The sequence below is a fragment of the Homalodisca vitripennis genome, chromosome 8 (genome assembly GCF_021130785.1).
Source record: "Homalodisca vitripennis isolate AUS2020 chromosome 8, UT_GWSS_2.1, whole genome shotgun sequence".
NCBI classification, from domain to species: domain Eukaryota; kingdom Metazoa; phylum Arthropoda; class Insecta; order Hemiptera; family Cicadellidae; genus Homalodisca; species Homalodisca vitripennis.
The window spans coordinates 124175668-124202954 of NC_060214.1; the positions used below are offsets into that span (position 1 = coordinate 124175668).

A 27287-nucleotide genomic window follows, 5' to 3' on the forward strand; every position below is an offset into this window, starting at 1 on the left:
GAAAATAATAACCTATAGATTTTAAATTATGCATAAAGCTTCATTTCTGAATGAGGATCGCAGACTTCAGTAAAGGTGAATGCCACTCCATGGGGATTGGCTAAGTTTTCTATTTTTTTTTTAAATTCTCACATGTTGAAAAATTCATGTGATAAAATAAGAGAATCAATAAATTTGCAAATAAAATCAATATCAACCTAAAAAAAGTTAATATGTGACACAGGAACATATGTAGATTCACTATCCCAACACATCCAGCATAATTTTATTGTGCTTTGGTGTGTAAACTGTTATTATTTAGACCTACACTCTATTAAGAACCTTAATTATACGAACAAAACTATTAATGCCTTATTTGGAAAAATTTGGAGAGAAATTTCATCTTTGGGCTTCATGAAGCTTCAAAATATACAAAGAGAATATTGAGCTATGATTTCGCATATTCCACCATTTAAATGTTTTTGAGTGTTGTTCAAGCGTATAATTTTGCCGGGAAGTGTAACTATTTATTTGCTGAATGAACTTTCTATCTGTTAGTAATGAAATGTTCCAGTGAATCTCAGCGAACCTGTTACATGACACGTGTTGTGGTGTACTCTAATCTTGCTCTTAGAAAATACAAGCAGTAAAATAAAGGTTATTCTTTGACAATTGTATTATTGAATAATATTAGCATTGTTATCTTGTTCATGTACAACGATAGCGTTATATCAAAATATGCCTAATGGAAGGAACCGTGTTTACCTTGCCATTCTACTATTTAATGCGACCCTGTATACCGTGAAAACATAACTGTTATCTGCACCACTCGTATTGTTTCTGCTCACTATTATGCAAATCCTTTGGTAATCTTATAAACGTATAATCTTAATTTGTTCTCTCTCTTTCAGTACAGCTTGCTGGCAGATACTTTCAGTTGTTTAAAAACAAGAGCAAACACAGTTTAACTGCAAGTATTTTAGTTTTTAATAATAGCTTTTATTTAAAATTTGAATACTTAGTAAAATACTAAAAATATAGATATATAACTTATACAGTATTAAACTATTTATAATTTAATAATTAAAGGTAGTACTGTAATTTTTACATATAATTATATATATACTTACATATACTTAAGGACTATTTTCTAAAACAACTAAACCGGGTTTAGGAAGGTGTTCTCAATTTGCATTTCAATCAATTACTGCAATCTCCAATTTACCATCACAAACTTTCCACCTGATCTGGTAACTATTAAAAAAAATAAATTTTCCTTACAGTAGCAATAACATATCTGTCAGGGAGAAATACAAGTTTAAACATCTGATACGCTCCTAAGCACACAAATCTACAGTTCAAAATACACACTGGATCCTGACTTTGGTTGCGATTCAATATTTCTTGCTTTTTACTGTAGGCATTTACATAAATAATGGTCTGATTTTCTTTTCAAGTATTTTTAAAAATTCATAGCAATTTTCAAATCTTGTTTTTGTGGATGTTATGTTCTTACATTCTATATCGTTATCTGAATGCATTATTTTTTTCTATTTAAATATGTAGCATGTTTGTATAACTAGCAATAAATATGATAATGATATTGTCTTTTAAATTTTCCATCTAAAGCTAAGGTCCATCAAAGCTGTTGAGCAATGATGCTCATTCTGCTGTCATTCCTCGTCGGTGTCTCCTTTTGCTCATCCAGATCATTGGAAGTAGCAGAAGAGTTCAAGGAATATTCTGACTTAAATCTTGATGAGGAGAGAAGTGAAACTGAGAAAGGTGGTAAGGAATATTTATTAGGCAAAGTTTAGAAATCATTAATTTGAGTTAAATAATATACAGGGTGTAAATTTATTTTTCATAATACGCCTGGATATATTTCGAACGGATTGAGATATCTATTTACAATATTCACTATAAATGTTCTAATACTTTTTAGATATTTAGAAGGAAAAAATACCCCATCCACTTGTCGAAAGGGGGTAAATTGTAGTTTTCAAATTGCAACCCCTTCTTTTAAAATTTGCCGATTGCTTTTGCTAGATACGTCTTAGAGATATTTTATTCATGTCATACCGTTTTTATTGAAGAGGTTTTTAAAATACATGTCACATGATAGGGTTTTAAGTTTTAAAATTTAAAGTTACCCCCTTCTTCACCCCTTTGAAATGGTAGTAATACTTTATCCACCAAAAAATATTTAAATAAGTAAGGTAAAGATTTTACATGGATATCTCAATCCGTTTGGAATATACCCAGGACTTAATTTACACCCTTTGTATTAATATTAATATATTAATCGCTGATATATTATATATAGATATATTATGATTATACTGAATACTATAGTATGATATAATAGAAAAAAGAGCATGTTGTAGGTGCTTAATGGATTTAAAATATTTATTCTCCTTGCTTGAAAACGAAGCGTTTCGTCACAGGCAAGTAAGGGTTGCAAAAGTGCGTTCCTGAAAAATGAGTTTATCAGTGTATTTTTCAAGTTTTAGTGATTTTTAATTATTGTTGAAGAGATTTTCAAGGTAAATAAAATTTATTAAATGTGTACCTATGTAGGTTTTTATTTAAGCATTTTTCTACATAGTCAACACCGATGTTGGTGATGGTGAATGTCACTATATGGGATTTAGCTGAGCGTTATTGATAATTATTGTATTGGTAAAATGTGTAGCAGGGTGGCAACGAGATTATTTCAGAGTAACCATATATTTTTACGTAGATTTGTAAAAACACCTTATGACAAAATGTTATAATAGTAGCAAATATTACTGTGGACTTGAAAATGATATACGTGTAACCTACATAATTATATAAAAAGTCTTCAGGGAGATACTGTTAAGCATCTTGGATAAATAAACTGGTGAAGCTTAAAAGTCAATAGGTGTAAATTATTTGTTTTTCTGCAAATTAGCCGAGTGGACGGACGAGTGGAATCCTGACCCGCAGCAGAATATCTGGGAACTAAGCGGACAGTTTGAGGGGGACATCGAGGAGGACGGTGAAGATTACCAGCACCGGAACGGTCTCCTCGATACCAGTTACCGCTGGCCGCGTGGAGTAGTTCCGTTTGTCTTCAGTCCAGAGTTTAGTGAGTTCCGCAGAATTACTTTACGCATTTATAAAATTAAATACGCATTTCCTGTTACTATAAGGAAATCTTTTATGACGGTTAATGGAAATAGTGTATAAAACTACCATTTATTTTGAGTTAAAGATTGTACTAATCATGCGACACTTTATTTGTTTATATCACTTTCTTACAAAAAGGTTAACAAAATATTAGCCTAAAGTATTTTATATATAACTCCCTGCGAAGGACTGTAATTTTCAGCATTATAATATCAAAATTCGATCAATTGAACAAGTATTTTCAATGAAAGATAGCTTGTGACTATAATACATTAATATATCTCCTGTGACATTGATAAAATTAGTTAATGGGAACACCCATTACTTTATTTTAAAACCAATGTGAGTGATTTTTTTGAAGATTTTCTCGTTGACTAAAGCAATAATAAAGGAGGGCAAGATAGGTACAATGTTTAACTTAAAATAAATTTTAATTTTAAACAGTATTAACATTAATATTGTTATAATATTGATATTATTATAAATACATCATATTTGTATCCATACAAATTCAATAGAGAGAAAAATATTCTTTGATTTTTTATTTAAAGAGTTGGAAATGAAATGTTATGGCACACTCTCTAAAAGGTTTAACAAAATATAAAACTCTAAAATATTGCTTTTCACACCGAATGTAAATACATTGTCGAATAAATATTAATTTTCCATGATATAAATCATGGAACTTTTAAAACTATAGTAGGTATTAAAAGTATATAGTTTGATGAGCGTTAATGAAGCACATTTATCACTCCAAAGGTTCAAAAAATTTCATTTCCGTCTGTCCAAAAGAATATATCGGAAATGAACTAAAATTTATTGAACTTTAAATAAAATCCAATAAAACTTATACATTTATATGTTCTTACAAACTTTAAAGTACATTTTACAGGACTCTCATACTGCAAGGTTAAATGGAAATTACAGTTACAAAAATGACTTTTAAACATGGGTTGTAGTAATTTCTTCAAAGGTTCTTCTTAAATTTCTAAAGTCTATCTTTAAAAATTATTGCAGACATTGAGGGTACATACATTGTAGAAATTATAGAGCGTATAACACATGGATTGTGTAATTCCTTCATATCACTTTCTACAAAGCTCAAATGAGACTTAGAAATTACTTTTTTTACAACAATCACCTGATGTTTTGCAGTCCACATTTAATTTTAACCGACTCTTCCAGAAGATTACTGTCAAAACGTTACTGATTCAAGCATAACCCCTAATGTTAAAACTCAAGAAGTCTTATTTTATTTTTGTCAAACAGAACCAGTTCAAGAGTGCATTTTTTTATTTACATAGTTAAAATAATACTAACACAGATGTAACTGTTAGGTAATGCAACAAGTACCTACTCCAAGAAAGACAATATCTTTGGTGTAAAAGTAAACATTATGTAGACCCTTTTCAGTAACCACTGTATATATTCGCGGTTCAGCTAAAATCTTTCAGTGCTTTACATGTCATCGAATATAATTTTCTTTTCAGACATTTCGCAAAAAAGGATTATCTATCACGCAATGAACGAGATTATAAGGAACACCTGCATCAGCTTCAGACCTCGGCACAGGGGGGATATAGACTACGTGATTATACAGGACAACAGGACGAAACCAGGCTGCTATTCGCCTGTAGGACGTAAGGGGAACAGACAGCACGTGAACTTGGCCCGGCCTCGGTGTATGAGGCACGGGGTCATAATGCACGAGCTACTCCACACTCTCGGCCTCTACCATCAGCAGAGCGCCTCTAACAGAGATCAATATGTTCAGATAAACTGGCAGAATATCAAGGAAGGTATATCGCTATCAATTTATCTCTATCTTATCAATATTTACTTAATTTGTTAATTTTTTAATTCATGTACATTTTTTCCTGTCAATAACTATCAATGTTCTTCAACCCAATGATACCATCAGTCACATAACGACACAATGTGAGAATGATGCTCTTAAGAAATTTTCAACAAACAGTCTGTGCATTGTAACGTTTGTTTTTACTAGGGTGCAAAATTTTACCCGTTTTGTAGCCTAGGCAGATAGCTGCAGCTAGCTATTGTGCGTTTCGTATTTCTATTATAAAATGTTGACTCTGAAGGTGAGTAAGTCTCAAAAGATCTGTTAACGTGGTTATAGCTACGGTTTCATCCTCGCCAACACATTAAAGGACAAATCATCTGGTTGAAATGTTAAAATTGTATCCCTTGAAAGTAAACATGGTATCCAACTGACGGACTTGGTATACCTGTACGGGGGGACGAATGTAAGTAACAAAGCAGCTACATCAAAGATTCGCCAATGTCGTACTATCAATCCCTCTATCAAACTATCGAACAGGGAGTTTGATCATGCCGTTAAATACTTAAATAAACTCATGATTTCGTCGTTATTTCGTTTTATGACTCGCTTGTGTCAGAAGACCTGAAATTTAGGAAAGTATTAATTTATTTTAGACAGGACCGACTTTCACAGCATTCCAAGAGCCTAATAATAAATAAAGGGTTATTTTAATCGAAAACAATAAAATTTACTAGCTATATATATATATATATATATATATATATATATATATATATATATATATTCATGTATATTTAATAAACATTAGGTAAGGCAAGAATAAATTACCAAATAGAAATGAACTTCAAGCAGTATTTTATATCAGGCAGTATATTTATACATGCAATGTTATGCTGTGAGAGCACAGTTCTATTTCAAATTGCAGTTATTGCTTTGTAGATTATTAACACCAATATGTATTTTAATATAATGTTCTCGTCATTATTACTAATCTTACAGCAGGATTATAGTGTTAGCATAGTTAATAACAATCACATAAAAATTAATATTTCACTGGTATACATTTTAATTGTCTTATGTGAATTTTTCGGTCTAATTACATCGACTCATTGTTAACTAACTCTCAATAAAACTATCTGCCAATACAGTTGAACTGATTGCGTGCAGATGCTATGTGGTAGTTATAGATAAACGTTAAAGAATTGTCCAGTATAACAGTTTTTAAAGGGTTTGCTTATAAGGTTTCTTTAAAAAAGGCAAAGGTAGTTTTTAGTATTACTCGCAAACTGTGAAACTTTGTCTTTCTTGCAAGTTTTTCGAAAGGAAAAACTCCCAAAATAGTGGGAAAAAATAAATTTCTGTCTTTCAGTTAGCATGATACGTTGGTAAATATATTTACATTAATGGAATAGTGATCATGATTGAAACGAGAGCATAGTAGAATAAATAAAACTGTAATCAAATTCAATACACTGTTTCAAATATTTGCGTATTAAAACATGTAGCCTAACTATCCTAACACAAACACTCTATTTTTGTAAATTTTTAATGAATAATTTGTAAAGAATAAATTAGACTAGAATATGTCCTTATTCCACAAATTCTTGGAGAACAGAACAAAGGTAATACAGGAATACAGGTTTAAGTAACAAATTATTAATGTGTTTGTTTTTCTACAAATTTGTGTGTCCTCCATTGAACAAACTCTTCGATGAGTAGGCTGGACTCTCCATTAGCCAGTATCTGGAGGAAATTGCTAAGGTTTTCACGAAAATCCTCTTAGGGATTCAGTTAGAGCGTTGAAAAACATTTCTCCTTGATTTGAAGGATTGTTTCAAACAGGCTGATATTATGAGAAAGTTGTTCCTGCATCCTTTAGCTATGTACTTTAAATTTGTCACGCTCTTCATTTCTACATATAATACAAGCGTAATTTTAGTAAGTATGTCTGTTACCACACACTTCCAGCTTCAGTGTACTATACAAATAAAGTAGCATAATGTATAATTTATGCCCTAGTGATCTATTTATCAGATTAATTCTTAAACTCTGCCACTGATTTGCTTTGCAGGGCACAAGCGTAACTTTTGTAAGTTTCTCCCTTCCACCACTTCCAGCTTCGGTGTACCATACGACTACAGTAGCATCATGCACTACAGCTCACACGCTTTCAGTCGTAACATGCAACCCACCATCACCCCCTTGGTGAGTTTAAAAATATGAAATTAGATTTAAATCATCTTACTGGATTAATATAAAAACTATTTTTGACCTGTGTTGGTCAGATAACGTGCCTAGGTTGACAATAAACTATTACGTACACTATCTGGCTACTAGCTTTTAATATTATTGAACTACAGTTATAAACATGAGTAAAAACAGTAATATATGTGTAAATGGAAAAGAACATAACGAAGAACTTGAATGACTTATCATAAATGTATATTGCGTCTCCAATAAATTTAAAAATGAATATTCAAAATTAAAAATAATATTTGAATGATGAATTTATTTTCAGTTTTATTGCAGATTCTGTTATCTGAAGGTTTCTCAAACAGGACTACTGGAGTCCGGAGTCATGCTTGTGTGCAGAGATTGTGAGTCAGTGACGAAACCTTTACATCTGTTCGACATCAGAGACACCTATAAATAGATGAAGTGGAAATCTCGTTGTCTCATCAGTGCACAATTGACTGCACTAAGATGTTTCTGCCACGATCTCTAAGTACGGTGGAGAAATGATGTAAAGCTACGTTTTTAGTTTCATTGTCGCCGACCTTTTTGGAAGTTACTAGATCTCTTTAGACGAATATGACTCCAGACTCCAAGAGTCAAGTCTGAGACAGTGCCAAATACCAGACACTGCAATAAAAGGAAGGTGAGCTGAAGCTATACTCTAAAATGACTCCAGACTCCAAGAGTCAAGTCTGAGACAGTGCCAAATACCAGACGCTGCAGTAAAATGAAGGTGAGCTGAAGCTATACTCTAAAATGACTCCAGACACCAAGAGTCAAGTCTGAGACAGTGCTAAAACCCAGGCACTGCAATAAAAGGAAGGTGAGCTGAAGCTATACTCTAACATGACTCCAGAAAGAGTCAAGTCTGAGACAGTGCCAAATACCAGACGCTGCAGTAAAAGGAAGGTGAGCTGAAGCTATACTCTAACATGACTCCAGACTCCAAGAGTCAAGTCTGAGACAGTGCCAAATACCAGGCACTGCAATAAAAGGAAGGTGAGCTGAAGCTATACTCTAACATGACTTCCAGACTCCAAGAGTCAAGTCTGAGACAGTGCCAAATACCAGACGCTGCAGTAAAAGGAAGGTGAGCTGAAGCTATACTCTAACATGACTCTAGACTCCAAGAGTCAAGTCTGAGACAGTGCCAAATACCAGACGCTGCAGTAAAAAAGGTGAGATGAAGCTATACTCTAAATTCTAATTAAGTTGACCCTTCCTACCAAAGCCACCTTATGTATAAAAATAATATTTTGGACTAATCCAATATTTGTTGCATATGCAGACGTGTACTAAAATTTTACATTTTAATTTGTGTTAAAGAAATAATAGGTGCTGATTTGTAGCTTCTCATTTACCATTAATTACGTAGTGAAATCTTTTAAACATGCTCATACATTTTGTATTATACGAGCGTGTTTACTTTGTTGATTTGCGACTTAGGGTAAGAATTGTAGATTGTCATTATTTAAATTTATTGCGTAGTTCAAACCCATCAAATTTTGAGTGAACGATGTATTTTTTTTTTTTTATGTTTCGGGAAATGCTCTTTACACCCTTGTCTAAACGACCTGCCTCTCTGCCCGATTCAAAAACTATGGCAATCGGAACAAGTTACAGTATTGGGCGAATTAATATAAACAGAGGACAAAATTCAGTTTTCATACGTTTGTACCTGCTCCGCAAATTCTGTTACGTGTTTTATACAAGACAATAGTGTAATACCCAAACCTGACCGTTATAAACACGTGTTTTGTGTTTACACATTAGTATTACATATCTATAGTATTAATCTTAGGTTATGTATACGTTATTTTCATTGATTTTGTCAAAACTGTGCAAGCAGGCTAAGCTATTTATTGACATGAATACCACACCTAGCAAAATATAAGAGATCATAACACTTAGTGAGTTTAAATCGTTGACTCAGAGGAACATTGCAAAGAGTGTTGTGTAAGTTTGGGTGCTGTAAACAAAATAATTAGACAAAAAAGAGGTAACAGTTCCGTTGAAGTGCAGCGGAATGGAAAATGTGGAAGAAACGGAAGACTACTCCTCCAGATAAAGCATATCTTTTGCGTGGTAGCAAACTTCATCCTAGAAAAACAAGTTATGACCTCCAGCAACATTTCGAAAGGCTGGAGTAACTGATCTAGACTCAACGGTTCGTAAATGATTCGTAGAAGGAGAAATAAGAGGCGTGAGACCTCAGACGAAACAACATATGACAACTTATGATGGGAAAACGAATAAACTGAGCAGAAAATACGCTCACTGGAGCGCAGAAGATTGGAGAAAAGTTTTATTTTCTGATGAGATTCACTTCCTTGGTCGTAGTCTGCAATCGAAATTCGTTTGAAAGGCAGTAAATGAATAACTTTCTGCAAGACATTTTACATCCAGTTTAACAGTTTAACATCCCACCATTAAGATTTCCTGGGGCTGTTTTATATACACCGGAAGTGGTATTGCTGGGGCAACGCTTAGCTGTAGAGCTTGACAAAGTCCCGACCGAAGGGACTTCAATGTTTCAACAAGATGAGTTTCGTTCAACGTATAAGAGGCTATGATGAAATACGTAAGGAATAATAATAATACCCTTCTGGATTGACTTGGAAATTCACCTAATCTTAATACTATTGAGAATTGGTGTCTTTCCTCTCATACTTTCATATTGTATGTCTTTAGTAAATATTATATTTAAAACTATTGTGGGTTTTGTAAAGCATGTGATCTGAAAACCTAATGATTGATGTGCTGTAGATGGAGCTTATATTGGTCACTGTTAAATTACATTAAAATACAAAACCAATATTTAATACATATTATTGTGAGGCCTTTCGATATCCAAGATACCTTCATTTTTGTGATGTGTCTGATGAAGGTATCTTGGATATCGAAAGGCCTCATAATAATATGTATAAAATATTGGTTTTGTATTTTAATGTAATTTAATCTAATGATTGATGTGTCTGTTTAAATATTTAAGCGGATTGGAGGCAATATCGTTTAAATTTTAAACAAAGGATCTAAGTGTCAGACATTACCATTAAGTAGAACGACGGTGTTGCCTACATATCTATAGTGACAGAGTAATATATTACTGTATTTCTTCTGGTCAGACATTATGTATTTATTTATATGTGATTAAATCCAAATAATGGGGAACCTATCGCCATAATCTTACGCTGGGATTTAAATTTATTATTAAATTCAAAATATTTCTGTTTCTCAGAAACTATTTAGGAAGGATTATTATTATTATTATTAGTTCAGATATTTTCCTTGGCAACACTAGTGAGGTCTGTAGATGGTTTTTAGTATTGAAAATTTTCTTGAATACGTATATTTCAATATGAATTTGTTTGATCGAATAATGCTTACATTTGGTGTTATTTTTTTCTTTTATTTTTTGTTTTCTCAATGAGGTCAAAGGAGCTTTCAAGAGGAAATTTTGGTTTATTTTTATGTAATTTTAAATTGGCCAAAAGCTGAAAACAATCTTAAATCAATTAATATGTTTGTTTTCTCCATGATATCAAACGAGTAATTCAAAACTGAAAAACGTATCCTAAGAGAGTAAACATAAACAGCGGTGAGCATAATATGACAGAACATATAGAATAGTCAATCTCTCATAATTACAATCTATGGACTGAATATGATCAACTACCAGTTCATTACTTGCCTGTATGAATGGTCATATATTCATGTAATCAATGAATGGGGTTAATGACAAACCACACATCATGCCTCCTCCACGTGCATTACTGGTTTTGGTAATAGTATAGGAACCAAAAGCCAATTTACAATGTATTATCACACACTAAGGATTATCCTGAAATCGATATAGAAATTTCTTCTCGATTTTTATCCGTTCTAGTATTAGTGTAAATTAAAATGAAGGTATAATATGGTTGAAAATGTGAAACGATTATTTATTTAATATTATATGCTAATATTTTATTTTACTAAAATGTACAGTAAAAAATGCAAATTAAATTAATATTAGAGTGAGACAAATGTAGAAAGAGGCTGACTATCAACACGGTCACGGCCTTTATGTATGTCATTTAATAATTTACTGTGCCTGTTTTTTGATGTTAAGTGTGGCAACCTTACATTAATATGGTCAGATAAAAGCTATATTTTCGTATTTTAACACTATACCAATTTTATCGACTTCTTTTTTAGGAGATTCTTGAAATTAATTTCAAGAAAAACTAAATTTATGCCTACACAATGCAAATTGGCCTTCTGATACTCGGCTATAAATGATTTGACACCCATCTAGTTTCATATAAATAGATATATTGTATTTTAAGATATGTGTTATTATTATAAGTGTTTTATTGCAATATATTTCAAATATTTCTCTACATAAACAGTAAATTTACTGGTTTTTGTCTGAACAAATTAGGTTATTATATGAATATATTATCGGATAATGTTTTACGTATATTTTTTAGATGTTGTATTTAACTACAAAATGGCTAATAATTATTAATGTTAAGTTGATTACTATTTTTACAGAAAGCAGGAGTACAAATAGGTCAGCGGTTTAGTTTGAGCCCAGGAGATGTGGCAAAACTCAACATCATGTATGGCTGCAGAACTTCAGGCTAACCAAGGACGGAGCACAAAAATTAAATATTGTAAAATTTGACCAAAATAGTAAATAGCAGTAGTGGTATTTTTGGTCGTTATATAGGTTATAATAAAGAAATTTTAGTTATTTTCATTGTATTTCCATCTTCCAAGTTCCGCGTTTGATGTTAGCCGGAATAAGTGGCGTATTTAGAGAGTGGGCTATAGAGGCTGTCGCCCAGGATGCCAAAGGCTTTAAGAAACATTAATGTTTTGTATGTCTAGGCTACCGTACTGTTCTATACAATATATTATAAAGTTGGACTCTCAACCTTAGTCTGTACTGTATAGTTCATTATGTGGCATAATTAGTGTTGTTTCCGTTGATACGCGAATAAAGGAATACAACTCAAATAAAAAAAAGCTATAAAAACACATGTTGGTCAGTAAGAGATGACGCTTGCAAGGCATTAAATGGATATTAGAAAGAAGTAATGTGAGCCCTAAAAATTTGTTTAAAAAGAAACAGAAAAAGCAACTACACGAATTTAAGCCCAAATTGCATTTTCTTAATTCTCTGGGGAGATCTTCTGAACAGATTTAATACTGATAGTAAAAAGCTGCTGTCATCTGAAACCAACTTTTCAAACGTAGTACTAATGTATGGATCATTATCAGTGTATATTAGTAGATTGTTCTCTTATGTAAAGAATTCGATATTTATGAAAATGGAGCTCTGAAAAAGTCGAAAATTTATGTATGAATGTATGAAGATGAAGTCAAGAAAAAGAGAACACGAAAGCTCCGACATGAGGAGACTGTAGAAGTTGAAATAAAACTTCTAGACAGAGAGAACAATAAATACACACGTGTTATGCAATATTAGACACCCTCTCTAATGAATTGGAAAATATTATTGTTGCGTATGAAAAGCGGAGCTAGATTTTTGAGTTTTTCATCTTTAGGGAAAAAGAAGAACCGAGCAAAGACACTAACTGACCACTGTAAAAATGGAGACAGTTTTTATAGGAAAGATCTTTCTTTACCAGAAGATTTTGCTATAGAATGTCTACATTTACTTTGTTTCCCAAATGAACTTAAAAAGCCAAAACGTCCAAAAAGTATTTTAAATCTCCATAAACTATCATGTATCTACGTATTTCAAGAGATATATTTCTATGTAAACATAAAATTTCAAATTTTTGAATTTCCTTGCTTAATGCACTGTTCAGCGGAGATATAATTTTCGGATATTAGACTTACCAGCTATTGATACTGACGACTCAAATATATTAGTTCGTATAGAATTGTAAAATTAACCATATTGCAGTGTTGTTAAATTAAAATACAATACTATAATTAATAAATGATAAAAAATATAACACAATTAAATTAATGTCAACTTATAATGTATGTACCTAGTATGTTTTAATAAAACTTTCGTCTGTTAACCAAACAAGGGTTGGCAGATAGCCGCTAGCCCCTAGGTGGCAAAACTCGAAATACGCCACTGGCCGGAATAGTTTTAATGTAAATAATATTTGGTACGCGCTTTTTTCCATCGAAATTCTACTGAACAGTAATTATGTGTTATAAATTATTCAAAAGGTATTAGTGATCTGTATCGTGTAATAATGTTTAAATTTTAAATATTTTTGGAGTGTAATATTCGTATTATTATTATTTGTGTCCTGCTGTGGTTAAATATAAGTGTTTATTCTTCTTTTTCGCAAACTAGGTACGTTTTATATATATATATATATATATATATATATATATATATATATATATATATATATACATAAAACTATACATATAATAAATATTATATATATATATATATATATATTATATCACATATAATATATATGTGATATGATAACTGGAAATTTTCAGATTTTTTCGGACTGATGATGACAACTTCCAGTCCACGTAGCTCCTGAACCATTAGAGGTAGTGAAAAACTCTCTAAGGCAAAAATGTCTTATTTTGTAAAGTAGAATCTAAAAACAACATAAAATACAGGGTGTTCCATAAAATATTTTAAAGTTGGCCGCCATATTGGAAAATGGTGGCCTTATTCAAATAATTTGAAAGTGTATTCCTGAGTGACACTTAAAATTGAGCAAGTTCCAAATTTTAAGTGTGATGCTAAGTTGTGTAATAAAAAAGTTAGCTATTGGATCACTTTAAAAAACTCACCCGGTATATATATATATATATATATATATATATATATATATATATATATTAGGAGTTAAGCTAGGTTTTAGGCTAGTTATTATCTGGCAGATATGAGCGAAAACTTTTTCCTAAATCAGCGATAGAAAACTTGTCTAGAGCTGGCGTAATTTTCTAGGTACACTGTTGAATTTACGCAATGAAATTAGCGTTAAAAAGGTATCAATAATATAGTATCGGAAGTTGTTTTTGTAAAAAGAAATTTCTGTATAAGCTTAACGATGAAATCTCACTCTTAAATTAAAAATCTGAATGCTTTGATTAAGAAAATAGCGCTTTTTTAAGAAAATGTTTTTGCGCAGACTTATTAATACAACTTTCTAACTGTAGCCCTCTCCGGCTCAATTAAGTCATCCAGTAAAGTAAAATAACCCAATTAAGTTATACAAATCTAATTTTATTTAGTATTTTTATTTTCTTTATTTATTAGAAGAATCATACAATTGCTTACAGGACCTATATCTACTAAATCACCACTCTCGTTTCCAATATAGAGACACTGGCGTAAATCCATAGGTTCAAATTCGGTTCCATATTTTGAAATACGTTACTAAAAGCACCTCAAAGATGTCATCATTTGCCCGTGATGTCATTAGTGATGTCAGTCATTCTAAAACGTGTGATTGTAACGGTGTGAATGTGGAGTGGTTACATTTATTTCAATTTTTCTTATTATATCAAGTCCTGAAAGATCCAATAAACTTATATAAAGTGAACTTGTCAATCTTTCAACTGCACATCAACACAACTCTGTTCCTATAGTTTTATTTGTTACATTCATCATTTTTAAAGTGAATTTATACTTATGTTTTTGCTGCTTATAACCTTCTACTAATATTAAAATACCAACTTATCAATGTCATTGTGACTGATTCCAAGGTATTTTATCGTATTTCCAAAAATAAACTGCTGACTTAAAATACATGTTCACTATTGTAATGTAGTCTTATCTATACAAGGAATTGGCAAATAAAATAGAAGTGGAAACCATATATATTTATGCTACTGACTGAATTTACACCATCAATATCTGTCAAAGAGTGATAGTTTGCAACTGGCTTAAAATACATGTTCACTATTGTAATGTAGTCTTATCTATACAAGGAATTGGCAAATAAAATAGAAGTGGAAACCATATATATTTATGCTACTGACTGAATTTACACCATCAATATCTGTCAAAGAGTGATAGTTTGCAACTGGCTTAAAATACATGTTCACTATTGTAATGTAGTCTTATCTATACAAGGAATTGGCAAATAAAATAGAAGTGGAAACCATATATATTTATGCTACTGACTGAATTTAAACACCATCAATATCTGTCAAAGAGTGATAGTTTGCAACTGGCTTAAAATACATGTTCACTATTGTAATGTAGTCTTATCTATACAAGGAATTGGCAAATAAAATAGAAGTGGAAACCATATATATTTATGCTACTGACTGAATTTACACCATCAATATCTGTCAAAGAGTGATAGTTTGCAAACTGGCTTAAAATACATGTTCACTATTGTAATTTAGTCTTATCTATACAAGGAATTGGCAAATAAAATAGAAGTGGAAACCATATATATTTATGCTACTGACTGAATTTACACCATCATCAATATCTGTCAAAGAGTGATAGTTTGCAAACTGGCTTAAAATACATGTTCACTATTGTAATGTAGTCTTATCTATACAAGGAATTAGGGCAAATAAAATAGAAGTGGAAACCATATATATTTATGCTACTGACTGAATTTACACCATCAATATCTGTCAAAGATTGATAGTTTGCAACTGGCTTAAAATACATGTTCACTTATTGTAATGTTTAGTCTTATCTATACAAGGAATTGGCAAATAAAATAGAAGTGGAAACCATATATATTTATGCTACTGACTGAATTTACACCATCCAATATCTGTCAAAGAGTGATAGTTTGCAACTGGCTTAAAATACATGTTCACTAATTGTAATGTAGTCTTATCTATACAAGGAAATTGGCAAATAAAATAGAATGTGGAAACCATATATATTTATGCTACTGAGACTGAATTTACACCATCAATATCTGTCAAAGAGTGATAGTTTGCAACTGGCTTAAAATACATGTTCACTATTGTAATGTAGTCCCTTATCTATACAAGGAATTGGCAAATAAAATAGAAGTGGAAACCATATATATTTATGCTACTGACTGAATTTACACCATCAATATCTGTCAAAGAGTGATAGTTTGCAACTGGCTTAAAATACATGTTCTACTATTGTAATGTAGTCTTATCTATACAAGGAATTGGCAAATAAAAATAGAAGTGGAAACCATATATATTTATGCTACTGACTGAATTTACACCATCCAATATCTGTCAAAGAGTGATAGTTTGCAACTGGCTTAAAATACATGTTCACTATTGTAATGTAGTCTTATCTATACAAGGAATTGGCAAATAAAATAGAAGTGGAAACCATATATATTTATGCTACTGACTGAATTTACACCATCAATATCTGTCAAAGTGTGATAGTTTGCAACTGGCTTAAAATACATTGTTCACTATTGTAATGTAGTCTTATCTATACAAGTGAGATTGGCAAAATAAAATAGAAGTGGAAAACCATATATATATTTATGCTACTGACTGAATTTACACACCATCAAATATCTGTCAAAGAGTGATTTTTTTAGTTTGCAACTGGCTTAAAATACATGTTCACTATTGTAATGTAGTCTTATCTATACAAGGAATTGGCAAATAAAATAGAAGTGGAAACCATATATATTTATGCTAACTGACTGAATTTACACCCATCAATATCTGTCAAAGAGTGATAGTTTTTTGCAACTGGCTTAAAAAATACATGTTCACTATTGTAATGTAGTCTTATCTATACAAGGAATTGGCAAATAAAATAGAAGTGGAACCCATATATATTTATGCTACTGACTGAATTTACACCATCAATATCTGTCAAAGAGTGATAGTTTGCAACTGGCTTAAAATACATGTTCCCCACTATTGTAATGTAGTCTTATCTATACAAGGAATTGGCAAATAAAATAGAAGTGGAACTCATATATATTTATGCTACTGACTGAATTTACACCATCAATATCTGTCAAAGAGTGATAGTTTGCAACTGGCTTAAAATACATGTTCACTATTGTATAATGTAGTCTTATCTATACAAGGAATTGGCAAATAAAATAGAAGTGGAAAACCATAAATATTTATGCTACTGACTGAATTTACACCATCAATATCTGTCAAAGAGTGATAGTTTGCAATCTGGCTTAAAATTACATGTTCACTATTGTAATGTTGTCTTATCTATACAAGGAATTGGCAAATAAAATAGAAGTGGAAACCATATATATTTATGCTACTGACTGAATTTACACCATCAATATCTGTCAAAGAGTGATAGTTTGCAACTGGCTTAAAATACATGTTCACTATTGTAATGTAGTCTTATCTATACAAGGAATTGGCAATATAAATTTAGAAGTGTGAAACCATATATATTTATGCTACTGACTGAATTTACACCATCAATATCTGTCAATAAGAGTGATAGTTTTGCAACTGGCTTAAAATACATGTTCACTATTGTAATGTAGTCTTATCTATACAAGGAATTGGCAAATAAAATAGAAGTGGAAACCATATATATTTATGCTACTGACTGAATTTACACCATCAATATCTTGTCAAAGATTGATAGTTTTGCAACTGGCTTAAAATACATGTTCACTATTGTAATGTAGTCTTAATCTATACAAGGAATTGCAAATAAAATAGAAGTGGAAACCATATATATTTTTATGCTACTGACTGAATTTACACCAATCAATATCTGTCAAAAGAGTGATAGTTTTGCAACTGGCTTAAATACATGTTCACTATTGTAATGTAGTCTTATCTATACAAGGAATTGGCAAATAAAATAGAAGTGGAAACCATATATATTTATGCTACTGACTGAATTTACACCATCAATATCTGTCAAAGAGTGATAGTTTTGCAACTGGGCTTAAAATACATGTTCACTATCTGTAAATGTTCTAGTCTTATCTATTACAAGGAATTTGCAAATAAAATAGAAGTGGAAACCATATATATTTATGCTACTGACTGAATTTACACCATCAATATCTGTCAAAGATTGATAGGTTTGCAACTGGCTTAAAATACCATGTTCACTATTGTAATGTAGTCTTATCTTATACAAGGAATTGGCAAATAAAATAGAAGTGGAAACCATATATATTTATGCTACTGACTGAATTTACATCATCAATATCTGTCAAAGTGTGATAGTTTGCAACTGGCTTAAAAATACAATGTTCACGTATTGTAATGAGTCTTATCTATACAAGGAATTGGCAAATAAAATAGAAGTGGAAACCATATATATTGTATGCTACTGACTGAATTTACACCATTCAACCAGAATATCTGTCAAAGAGTGATAGTTTGCAACTGGCTTAAAATACATGTTTCACTATTGTAATGTTAGTCTTATCTATACAAGGAATTGGCAAATAAAAATAGAAGTGGAAACCATATATATTTATGCTACTGACTGAATTTACACCATCAATATCTGTCAAAGTGTGATAGTTTGCAACTGGCTTAAAATACATGTTCACTATTGTAATGTAGTCTTATCTATACAAGGAATTGGCAAATAAAATAGAAGTGGAAACCATATATATTTATGCTACTGACTGAATTTACACCATCAATATCTGTCAAAGAGTGATAGTTTGCAACTGGCTTAAAATACATGTTCACTATTGTAATGTAGTCTTATCTATACAAGGAATTGGCAAATAAAATAGAAGTGGAAACCATATATATTTATGCTACTGACTGAATTTACACCATCAATATCTGTCAAAGAGTGATAGTTTGCAACTGGCTTAAAATACATGTTCACTATTGTAATGTAGTCTTATCTATACAAGGAATTGGCAAATAAAATAGAAGTGGAAACCATATATATTTATGCTACTGACTGAATTTACACCATCAATATCTGTCAAAGTGTGATAGTTTGCAACTGGCTTAAAATACATGTTCACTATTGTAATGTAGTCTTATCTATACAAGGAATTGGCAAATAAAATAGAAGTGGAAACCATATATATTTATGCTACTGACTGAATTTACACCATCAATATCTGTCAAAGAGTGATAGTTTGCAACTGGCTTAAAATACATGTTCACTATTGTAATGTAGTCTTATCTATACAAGGAATTGGCAAATAAAATAGAAGTGGAAACCATATATATTTATGCTACTGACTGAATTTACACCATCAATATCTGTCAAAGAGTGATAGTTTGCAACTGACAATGCAATAGATTGTCAGTGGACAGGCACTGACATAAATGTCATATAAAAGGTGATATATGTGTTACGAATACAATAACGTTAGTCACAGTCATGATATCCTTGCAAATTTGGAATACTGCCATGATTTTCAGTCGTAGTAAAGTTGGCTCATAATTTGGAGACCCATGACGCAAATTATAAAAGGGTAGTCACTATTCAATATAAAAAAGAGAAAACAACTTATGAACCAATAATATTTTTCAGAGATATCGTAAATAAAATTTTACATTATAAATGGCAAATACTCTAATACTCTAGCCAAAATATATTTAGAGTTCAAGAATATGTATTAAATTTATTAAAATTGGATTGAATTAAACAGTACTTTAACAATAAACGTGTTTTACTAATTTCAAGCTCTAATTATAATTATCAATTAATTAAACTAAATATTATAATTTAAATAAGAATAAACATTTTAGGGTATTGTTGAAAATTGTATGAAATTGTCGAAATTGTTATTAAATTCTCTTCGGATAGCTTAAAATAGATTATGCTCACTTAAACAGGATTCGTGTAGGTTTTTTTGTAATTTGAAAATTTATTATTATTAATGTTCGCTAACGCTCATTGACATCCCATAAAAGTGAATTTTGCTTTTATATAAGTGAAGTTCATGAATAATTTCAAGTGTACGTTCGTTCATTCTCAATAAATCGTGTTGAGACACAAATGAAACTTTCTGAATCTCAAGGGATAAGCTTTGCTAAAGCAAAGGCCAATACCCCAATTATTATTGTAATAATTACAAATATATATATATATATATATATATATATATATATATATATATATATATATATATATATGAATAAAAATATTTTAGATTTTATAGACTTCAGAGAATTTTTCCAATAAAAACGTAACAATGGCAGAATATGGAATAACAAAAAGTGGGCAGAACTAATAATTTTCTAGTTTTCTTTATTTTTTGAAGATAGATTTACGTAACAGTAAGGGATGAGAGAATACCCAAAATCACATGAATGACTGGTTCATTAAAGTTATACAATATTTATATTTTCAAACTAACAAAATAAATTTCAAAAATGTCAACCATTTAATTGAACTTATCTTCTAATAACAAATACGTTTAGTTTTCTCGATTAACAGTATAGGAGTGAGCCACTCCTTGTACCACATAACAGGGTTCTCAGAGGTGTCTTACAAAATGTCACGTCTATAGCTCATTCCATACTGATATTAATCCTACAGGGTAGATATTAATCCTACACTTTGAGGTGTTACTATTTCACACCTCAAAGTGTCATTATGACTGTACTCAATATGATTGCTTTATTTTGCAAGTTTCTTGTTGTCATCATGGTTACAAATAAGTCTAATATAAATATGTTCTCTTACGCTTACCCAAATATTATCAAGTGACATGCATCATCTTTGAATTCGATTTGTAAGGTTTTTAAGTTTGGTTTTAGTTTAAGATTATGTTGTGACATATTATGAGCAAGGGTTGCTGTGAGAGGATTTAATAATAGGTTAAATTGGCAGTACAATACCCTCAAATGAACCAACACACTTTATTTTGTGACAACATCTCATTAAATTGATTAAAAATTTTAATTAACAATTGATTGGGTCAACCGATATATTAAGCACAAATTTCAATACCTTAATATTTTGAAGACATGTATAATATTAAATTACTCATTACAATTTATTTTAAATTTAATTCATTATAACATTTACTAGTAATTTTTAGTGTTGCAATAATTATGAGTTCATGGACTAACGTGAGAAACTTTCTTTTAAATAGCTAAACATTTACATGAATTTACATTTTCGAAATTGTGAACATTGAAATAGATATGGAATTGGAAATGATTAATGAACCCTAAAATATACTAAGTTCTTAAAAATTACTTACATTTTATTCCACTTCACACTTATTACGCCTAGAGATATTTTTCCGCACACAAACACAAACACTAGCACTCCCGAACCTCGTTTTTCGACTTCCCGTCCTCGACCTCCCCCTCTCTTCCTTGTTCTTCAGTTTTTGATGTTCTCTCCCGCCAGCTCTCCAATGGCCACGCCTATGCCAAATCTCTCCATCATAATTGGTGAGTACCAATTTTTCATATCAGCATGGCTGCCCCTTACATCGTCGCACGGTTTTTTTTTATATATAAGCATTTCCGCTGCTTAAGCAAGCATTTCCTGTTTGTTCACCATCGGCGTCTGGGCGGATGTGCGTATCCACTTACATCCGGAGGATGTTTGTCTCGAATTGTAATACAAGACTTCCTTTCCAGCAACTATCTGTACATCGATTCTATGAATTTTATTTTGCTAATAATTACATATGTCTTACAGATTCTTCCTTCATATATATCTAGTTTTTTGCAAAATTTCAAATCTATAGGTCACGTTTTTCTCGACATATTGTGTAGATATTACTTCGTTACCACAGTAAATGAAGATATTATTGTGAGGAAATACACCATCTGGCAACTGATATTAATGATCTGCATATATTACGCTCTGTCTCGCTTGCATTCGGTACGTCTAATAAGCGTTGCCAATTGCGCTCCTGGTTTAATACCTATTACGTGTTCTTGTATTGACTTGCATGGAGATTATTGAAAGCTCTCAACATTATGCTTTTTTCTTACAGAATCATGAAACAGTTCTTGAAATAACTAATAATTGAACAAAACTGTACTTTATCTAAAAGTTTTTATTGTGTATTGTTGGAAAATACTGTAAATTATATTTCAATATTATATTCTTATGACACATAAGTTATGGAAGAAGTAAATAAGTTAATATTGATGTCAGTTAGAACAATGGATTAATTTCAATCCATGCAAATAATATAATAAAATTATTAGAAAGTTCCTTGACAAACAAAATATTGAAGGGGAACAAAATTTTCCACAAATTTATGTTAATGCTAAAAGCATCTGAATTAGAATCTTTAATTTACCAACAAACTCAAATTAAATCATCGGAACTCAATAATAAGAAACATGCCTTTCGCCAAAATAGTATCCTGACGTTCCTATCACTTTAAACATTTCAGTGGCTTTCTTTTTACAAACGATATCCATCTTCTCTTTTTCAGTAATGACTGTACTCATAATTATTATTCTTTAAGAAATAGAAACGACATGGTCTATACGATAAAATATATTATTTGGGAACAGAGTCTATATTTTTGCTTGTTATACATTTTGAATGTAAAACAAAAGTCATTTGACAGGTATTTGGTCTTCCGATCATATGTTAGTTTGGTTATTTAAACACATATGTGAAAGAAACGGCCAAATACAAAATAATTGAATCGTAAAAAGTGAGGGCTCTGTGGTGTAATGGTAGCACATTCACCCGGCAAGTGAGAGATCCGGGTTCGAGTCCCGGCGGAGCAGGTACTTTTTGTGATTCAATATTTATTGAAATTATATATAAATATATATATATATAATATATATATACACTCCACGATTCAAAAATTTGACGCAGTGTGAATCTCAGGAAGAGTCATATTAAACTATTTGTATTGCATATTATGAGTAAAATTTGGTTAACAAATGAAATTCTCTAAAAAGCTGACGTTTTGTTATGTGTTTTATAGTTATATTTACTCCAACAATCAGATCACTAATACACCTTACGAGTACCATTTCATCACTCAAATATTGGAGTGATAGTATGGATGTCTGATAACCTAGTGTCAGATTTGTCAATATTGACAATGAGGCACTGCTGTGTGACAACAGTTTTGGTTTACTTAAGTCTCCACGTGTGTTCCGGTGACAAAACAACCTTGGTTAAAGAAATTCTCTGTGAAATAAATGAAATTACTAGTTTCTTGTTAGGGATTTATTTTTAACTTGTTAAAAAATATATACATTAGATTAAAATGTATAAAAACTAAAAATTTACGTTTTTATTTTCCTAAACGCAGTAACATGTTTCGGTAAGGATGGATAGTGTATTTATGTATGAAATTGGAAGGATAACGAACCAATACTCGCTGTGAGAACACAGAGCCAGAAATCAAGCCAGATCTAAAGCTAGATTTATATACCTCATTTGTTTACTAGACACAGAAATCCCTTCATTTTTCATACCATGTCTGATAATTGAAAGGATGTAGGTTGTCTCTCTCCATTACTCACTCTACACTTTAGTCTACTTCAACAATGAATCACCTCAATTATACTTAATTTATTTTAACTTTTACTTTATCAATACGTGTAATTGCAAGTAAATAACTATGCTATATTTTTAAACTTAGTATGACTATAGAAGATAATTGTATTTCAATAACACCAGTATTATGATTAATTATTAAGGCAGCTTTCAAATATTAATAAAGAATAAATCAGCTTGCATTGATATGGATGACACTGGGTTGAGCAACTATTTTCAACTATTAGCCTATCAGTTTGAATTGTGTTTTATACCGTGAGAAATAAAATTGCCTTAATAAATATATGCAGGTAAAATGATTTTTACAACCAAAAGATAGATTTTCTAAAAATTAAAAAGTAGGAAGGGCAAATAACACAAATGTTAATAGAATCTGTGAAACATCTCCTTAAAGTTTTATAATGTAATTGTAATAAACCACGGGTAACTGCTGGTATTCAATAAAGCACAAACCGTTTAGAACACAATTGTTTACATAAACGTATAATTGTCCCAAATGGTGTTGAAATACCCTGCTTGGTTGCTATTTATCATATCAAACATTCGTCAGTTGTTTTGGAAGAACTCTTCAGTGACATATGTGCAATCATTTGATACAATAAGTTTTATATGATTATATAAGTATACATTTTTTTATTTTAAACTAGTGCTTATAAATTAAAAATTTTTATGGTGCTGCAATAAATATCAGGATGAAAAGTTTCTTCATTTTGAAATTAATAGCCCCTAAAACAACCCGAAACATAAAAAAAGAAAAATTTAGGTTCATCCCTTTACATAAATGCATATAACATACGAAATTCGGGCAATTTTGAGATCAGGCTCAAATTAAAACACTAAGGAGTGTTGAACTGTTTTCAGTATTTAATAGTGATTGAAGAATCGAATATTTAAACGAATGGAATATGGTGTATTGTGTATTCAGAAACACCCTTGTATTCGAATACTTTATCTGCGTTGATTATTTTTAACAAATAAATCTAGACTCGGCTTACTTATTTCCCACAATCTGTTGCTTCTTGGTTATTTAGATTTGCCCTGCCAAAAGTTTTGGAAAATCCTTTACCTTTTTATGCTTCCTACAAACTTGTCATACCCATTATTTATGAACTTTAGAAAAGAATATTTGTTTTACCAGCTACTTCAGTCCAATCAGAAAAAACTATTTTCTACTGCAGGTTTTATTACCAATTATCGTAGGAATAGATTGAAGCCAAAAGCTGAGACATATTTTTGTGTTTTTACACAACAACATTAAATAAATATTCCATTATTCGTATTGTTTAATTTAAAATTTGTCATATTTGTCAAAGTTAAAATTTTGTAATTATTTATTCCTCAGTATAAAACTCCCGTCAATTATTATTTTTAGAGTCCAGCTATTTATATTAATTTTATGTATCCATTAAACCCCGCCTCCACTAATGAGTATTTGTATATGAACACGAATACCACTCTGGAATATTTTATTTTAATACTATTAGTCCGAATGAAAGAGTAATGCGGGAATTCTTCTAGAGAAATTGTATTTCCTTAACAAAAGTATTCGAATTCATTTTGAGATATTTTAATACGTGAATACCCGGGCTGTAATTGAATAGTATTCGATTCTCCCATCACTAGTATGCACACGAATTATACGTTCAAGTGGTGGCATGTATTTTATTTGTTCATGACAGAATAAAGTCATCATTTTAATTAAACATGATTCAAGAAAGTACAGTTTTTTATATCTTCTTAAGGGTAATACATACTTTATAAATAAAAAAATTTCACTCCCCCCAGTCAAAGTTTATGTACGTATTGTAAAAATTGTTAAAACTTCTAATAAATTCAACAGATTCATGGCATTGATGAAATTATTTCCCATTTGCTTTTTTCAATTCTTACCACTCCTCGGGAAATAATGTAATACACACCTAGTAGTTTTCTCTGTTAATCCTGTCTTAAATGGCTGTGACTAAACATTTCTTTAAAATATATATAATTCTTACTGACTTTTATTTTTGATAATTTTTCTCTTTCCTGTATGAAAAGATTTTACATGTTAAAATCTCGTACGATTGTACTTAGTTTGTAACAAATTTATTTATTCTGCTATATTTACGTTCTCATTATGGTTGCCTATAATAGCAATGTAAAACGTTCACCCTTATCTGAATTTCACAGAGGAATATCAACCTCAATGTTGCCTGTAGACGATTCATGCATCATTTGAATAGTAGTATATTGATCGGTTTGTGTTTTAGATATCATGCGGATAGACCAGTGACAGGCTTCACACACGCTCAGCCAATAAAGCAGTATTATAAACCACTTTTTGATATAACTGTTAATTTTATCAAATACAATTGATAATGGAAGGTAAAATATGATTTAAATGAGTACTTTTTAATCTCAAACATCATTATGTACCTTACTAAGTTAAACGGCCTTATATACACTCAATTATATCCGGATAATTGAAATGGTTGAAGCGACAGTTTATCAGTTCTACAGCTGGTGATCGAGATTATTCTGTGTACCGCATAAATCATCGGATGACATTTCTGTCGATGCATGTCAACAAGCAAACTGTGATATCTCCCCCAAACCAGCTCGTACTGGTTAGTTATTGTAGTGTATTATAACTGTTTTACAACATCGTGGCTGTATTAGTCTAGGAGCATAGAGCCGATTCGCGATGTAAAACCGCGTAACTTCGTATTTCTTGAATTGCATAGAGATATGTTTTCTAAGAAAAACATCGATGTAAAGATATAAAACGTGTAATAAAAAATGTGATGTAATAATATTTTGTTATTATGTTTTCCCTTATATTTGTTAGAATAGAAATAAATGTTATAATACCCACAGACAACTTGATAAAGAGACAACTTTTCAGCTTTCAGCACAAACTTTGTTTTTCTTGAATTCCATAGAGATATCTTTTCTAAGAAAAAACATCGATGGACAGATATAGAACGGGTAAAAAATGTCATATGATAATATTTTTTATTATTTTTCCCTTATATTTGTCAGAATAAAAATAAATGTTATATCACCCACAGAAAACTAGATAAAGCGAATAAGAGACAACTGTCAGGGTTAGTAAATGGATAAAAGCTCGATGGTTCAACAGTTTTGCGTGTCAAACGGTTGGGTTTAAATGCTGCAAATAAAAAAAAATAATATGAACAGAGAAAGAAACGTAGCTTTATACTGTTAACTCCTTTAAAGCTGTCCTATTGAAGAGTACCTTTCGTTTTCGGTGTTGTCAGCATCGTAGAAGCAATGTTTAGTAAAGTTATTTTTATATATTTTAATCTTACAACAAAGTAAAAAGTAATAAGCTTAATGCTGTAGATGGAGCTTATATTGGTCCCTGTTCATACACGATATAAAGAACATTGCTCCCACATTAAATTCAACAGAAAAGAAAAATCTGCCGTCGCACACCACTGCATCAATACTGGACACACTATATCACAGAAAAACTTAAAACTATTAAAACATGTTAACACTCCAAAATATTTAAATGCATGGGAGTCATATTACATAAATCAAACAAATACAGATGATCTATTAAATCAAGAAGATGGACCAATTCAAAATTAAATATTACTTAAACGAAGATTACAAAAATAACCTTCAAAATTTATATAGTATAATACCAGTAATAATTTAATTATATTTACACGCTACGCCACACAGGACAAATTAAATCACATATGTTAA

General features: G+C 30.9%; 1 protein-coding gene across 2 annotated transcripts; it reads left to right on the top strand.

The window, feature by feature from the left end:
* Window positions 1-805: 805 nt before the first annotated feature.
* Window positions 806-11906, top strand: LOC124368002 (hatching enzyme 1.2-like). Of its 2 annotated transcripts, none has more exons than XM_046825268.1 (6): window positions 806-949; window positions 1609-1767; window positions 2915-3091; window positions 4623-4931; window positions 7005-7138; window positions 11705-11906. In XM_046825268.1, exons 2-6 carry the CDS (start codon window positions 1635-1637, stop codon window positions 11795-11797), a joined length of 846 nt encoding a protein of 281 aa, XP_046681224.1. In that variant the 5' UTR covers window positions 806-949; window positions 1609-1634; the 3' UTR covers window positions 11798-11906. The 2 variants fall into 2 exon arrangements, with proteins under 2 accessions (XP_046681224.1, XP_046681225.1); XM_046825269.1 differs by having other exon boundaries at window positions 933-953.
* Window positions 11907-27287: the final 15381 nt, after the last annotated feature.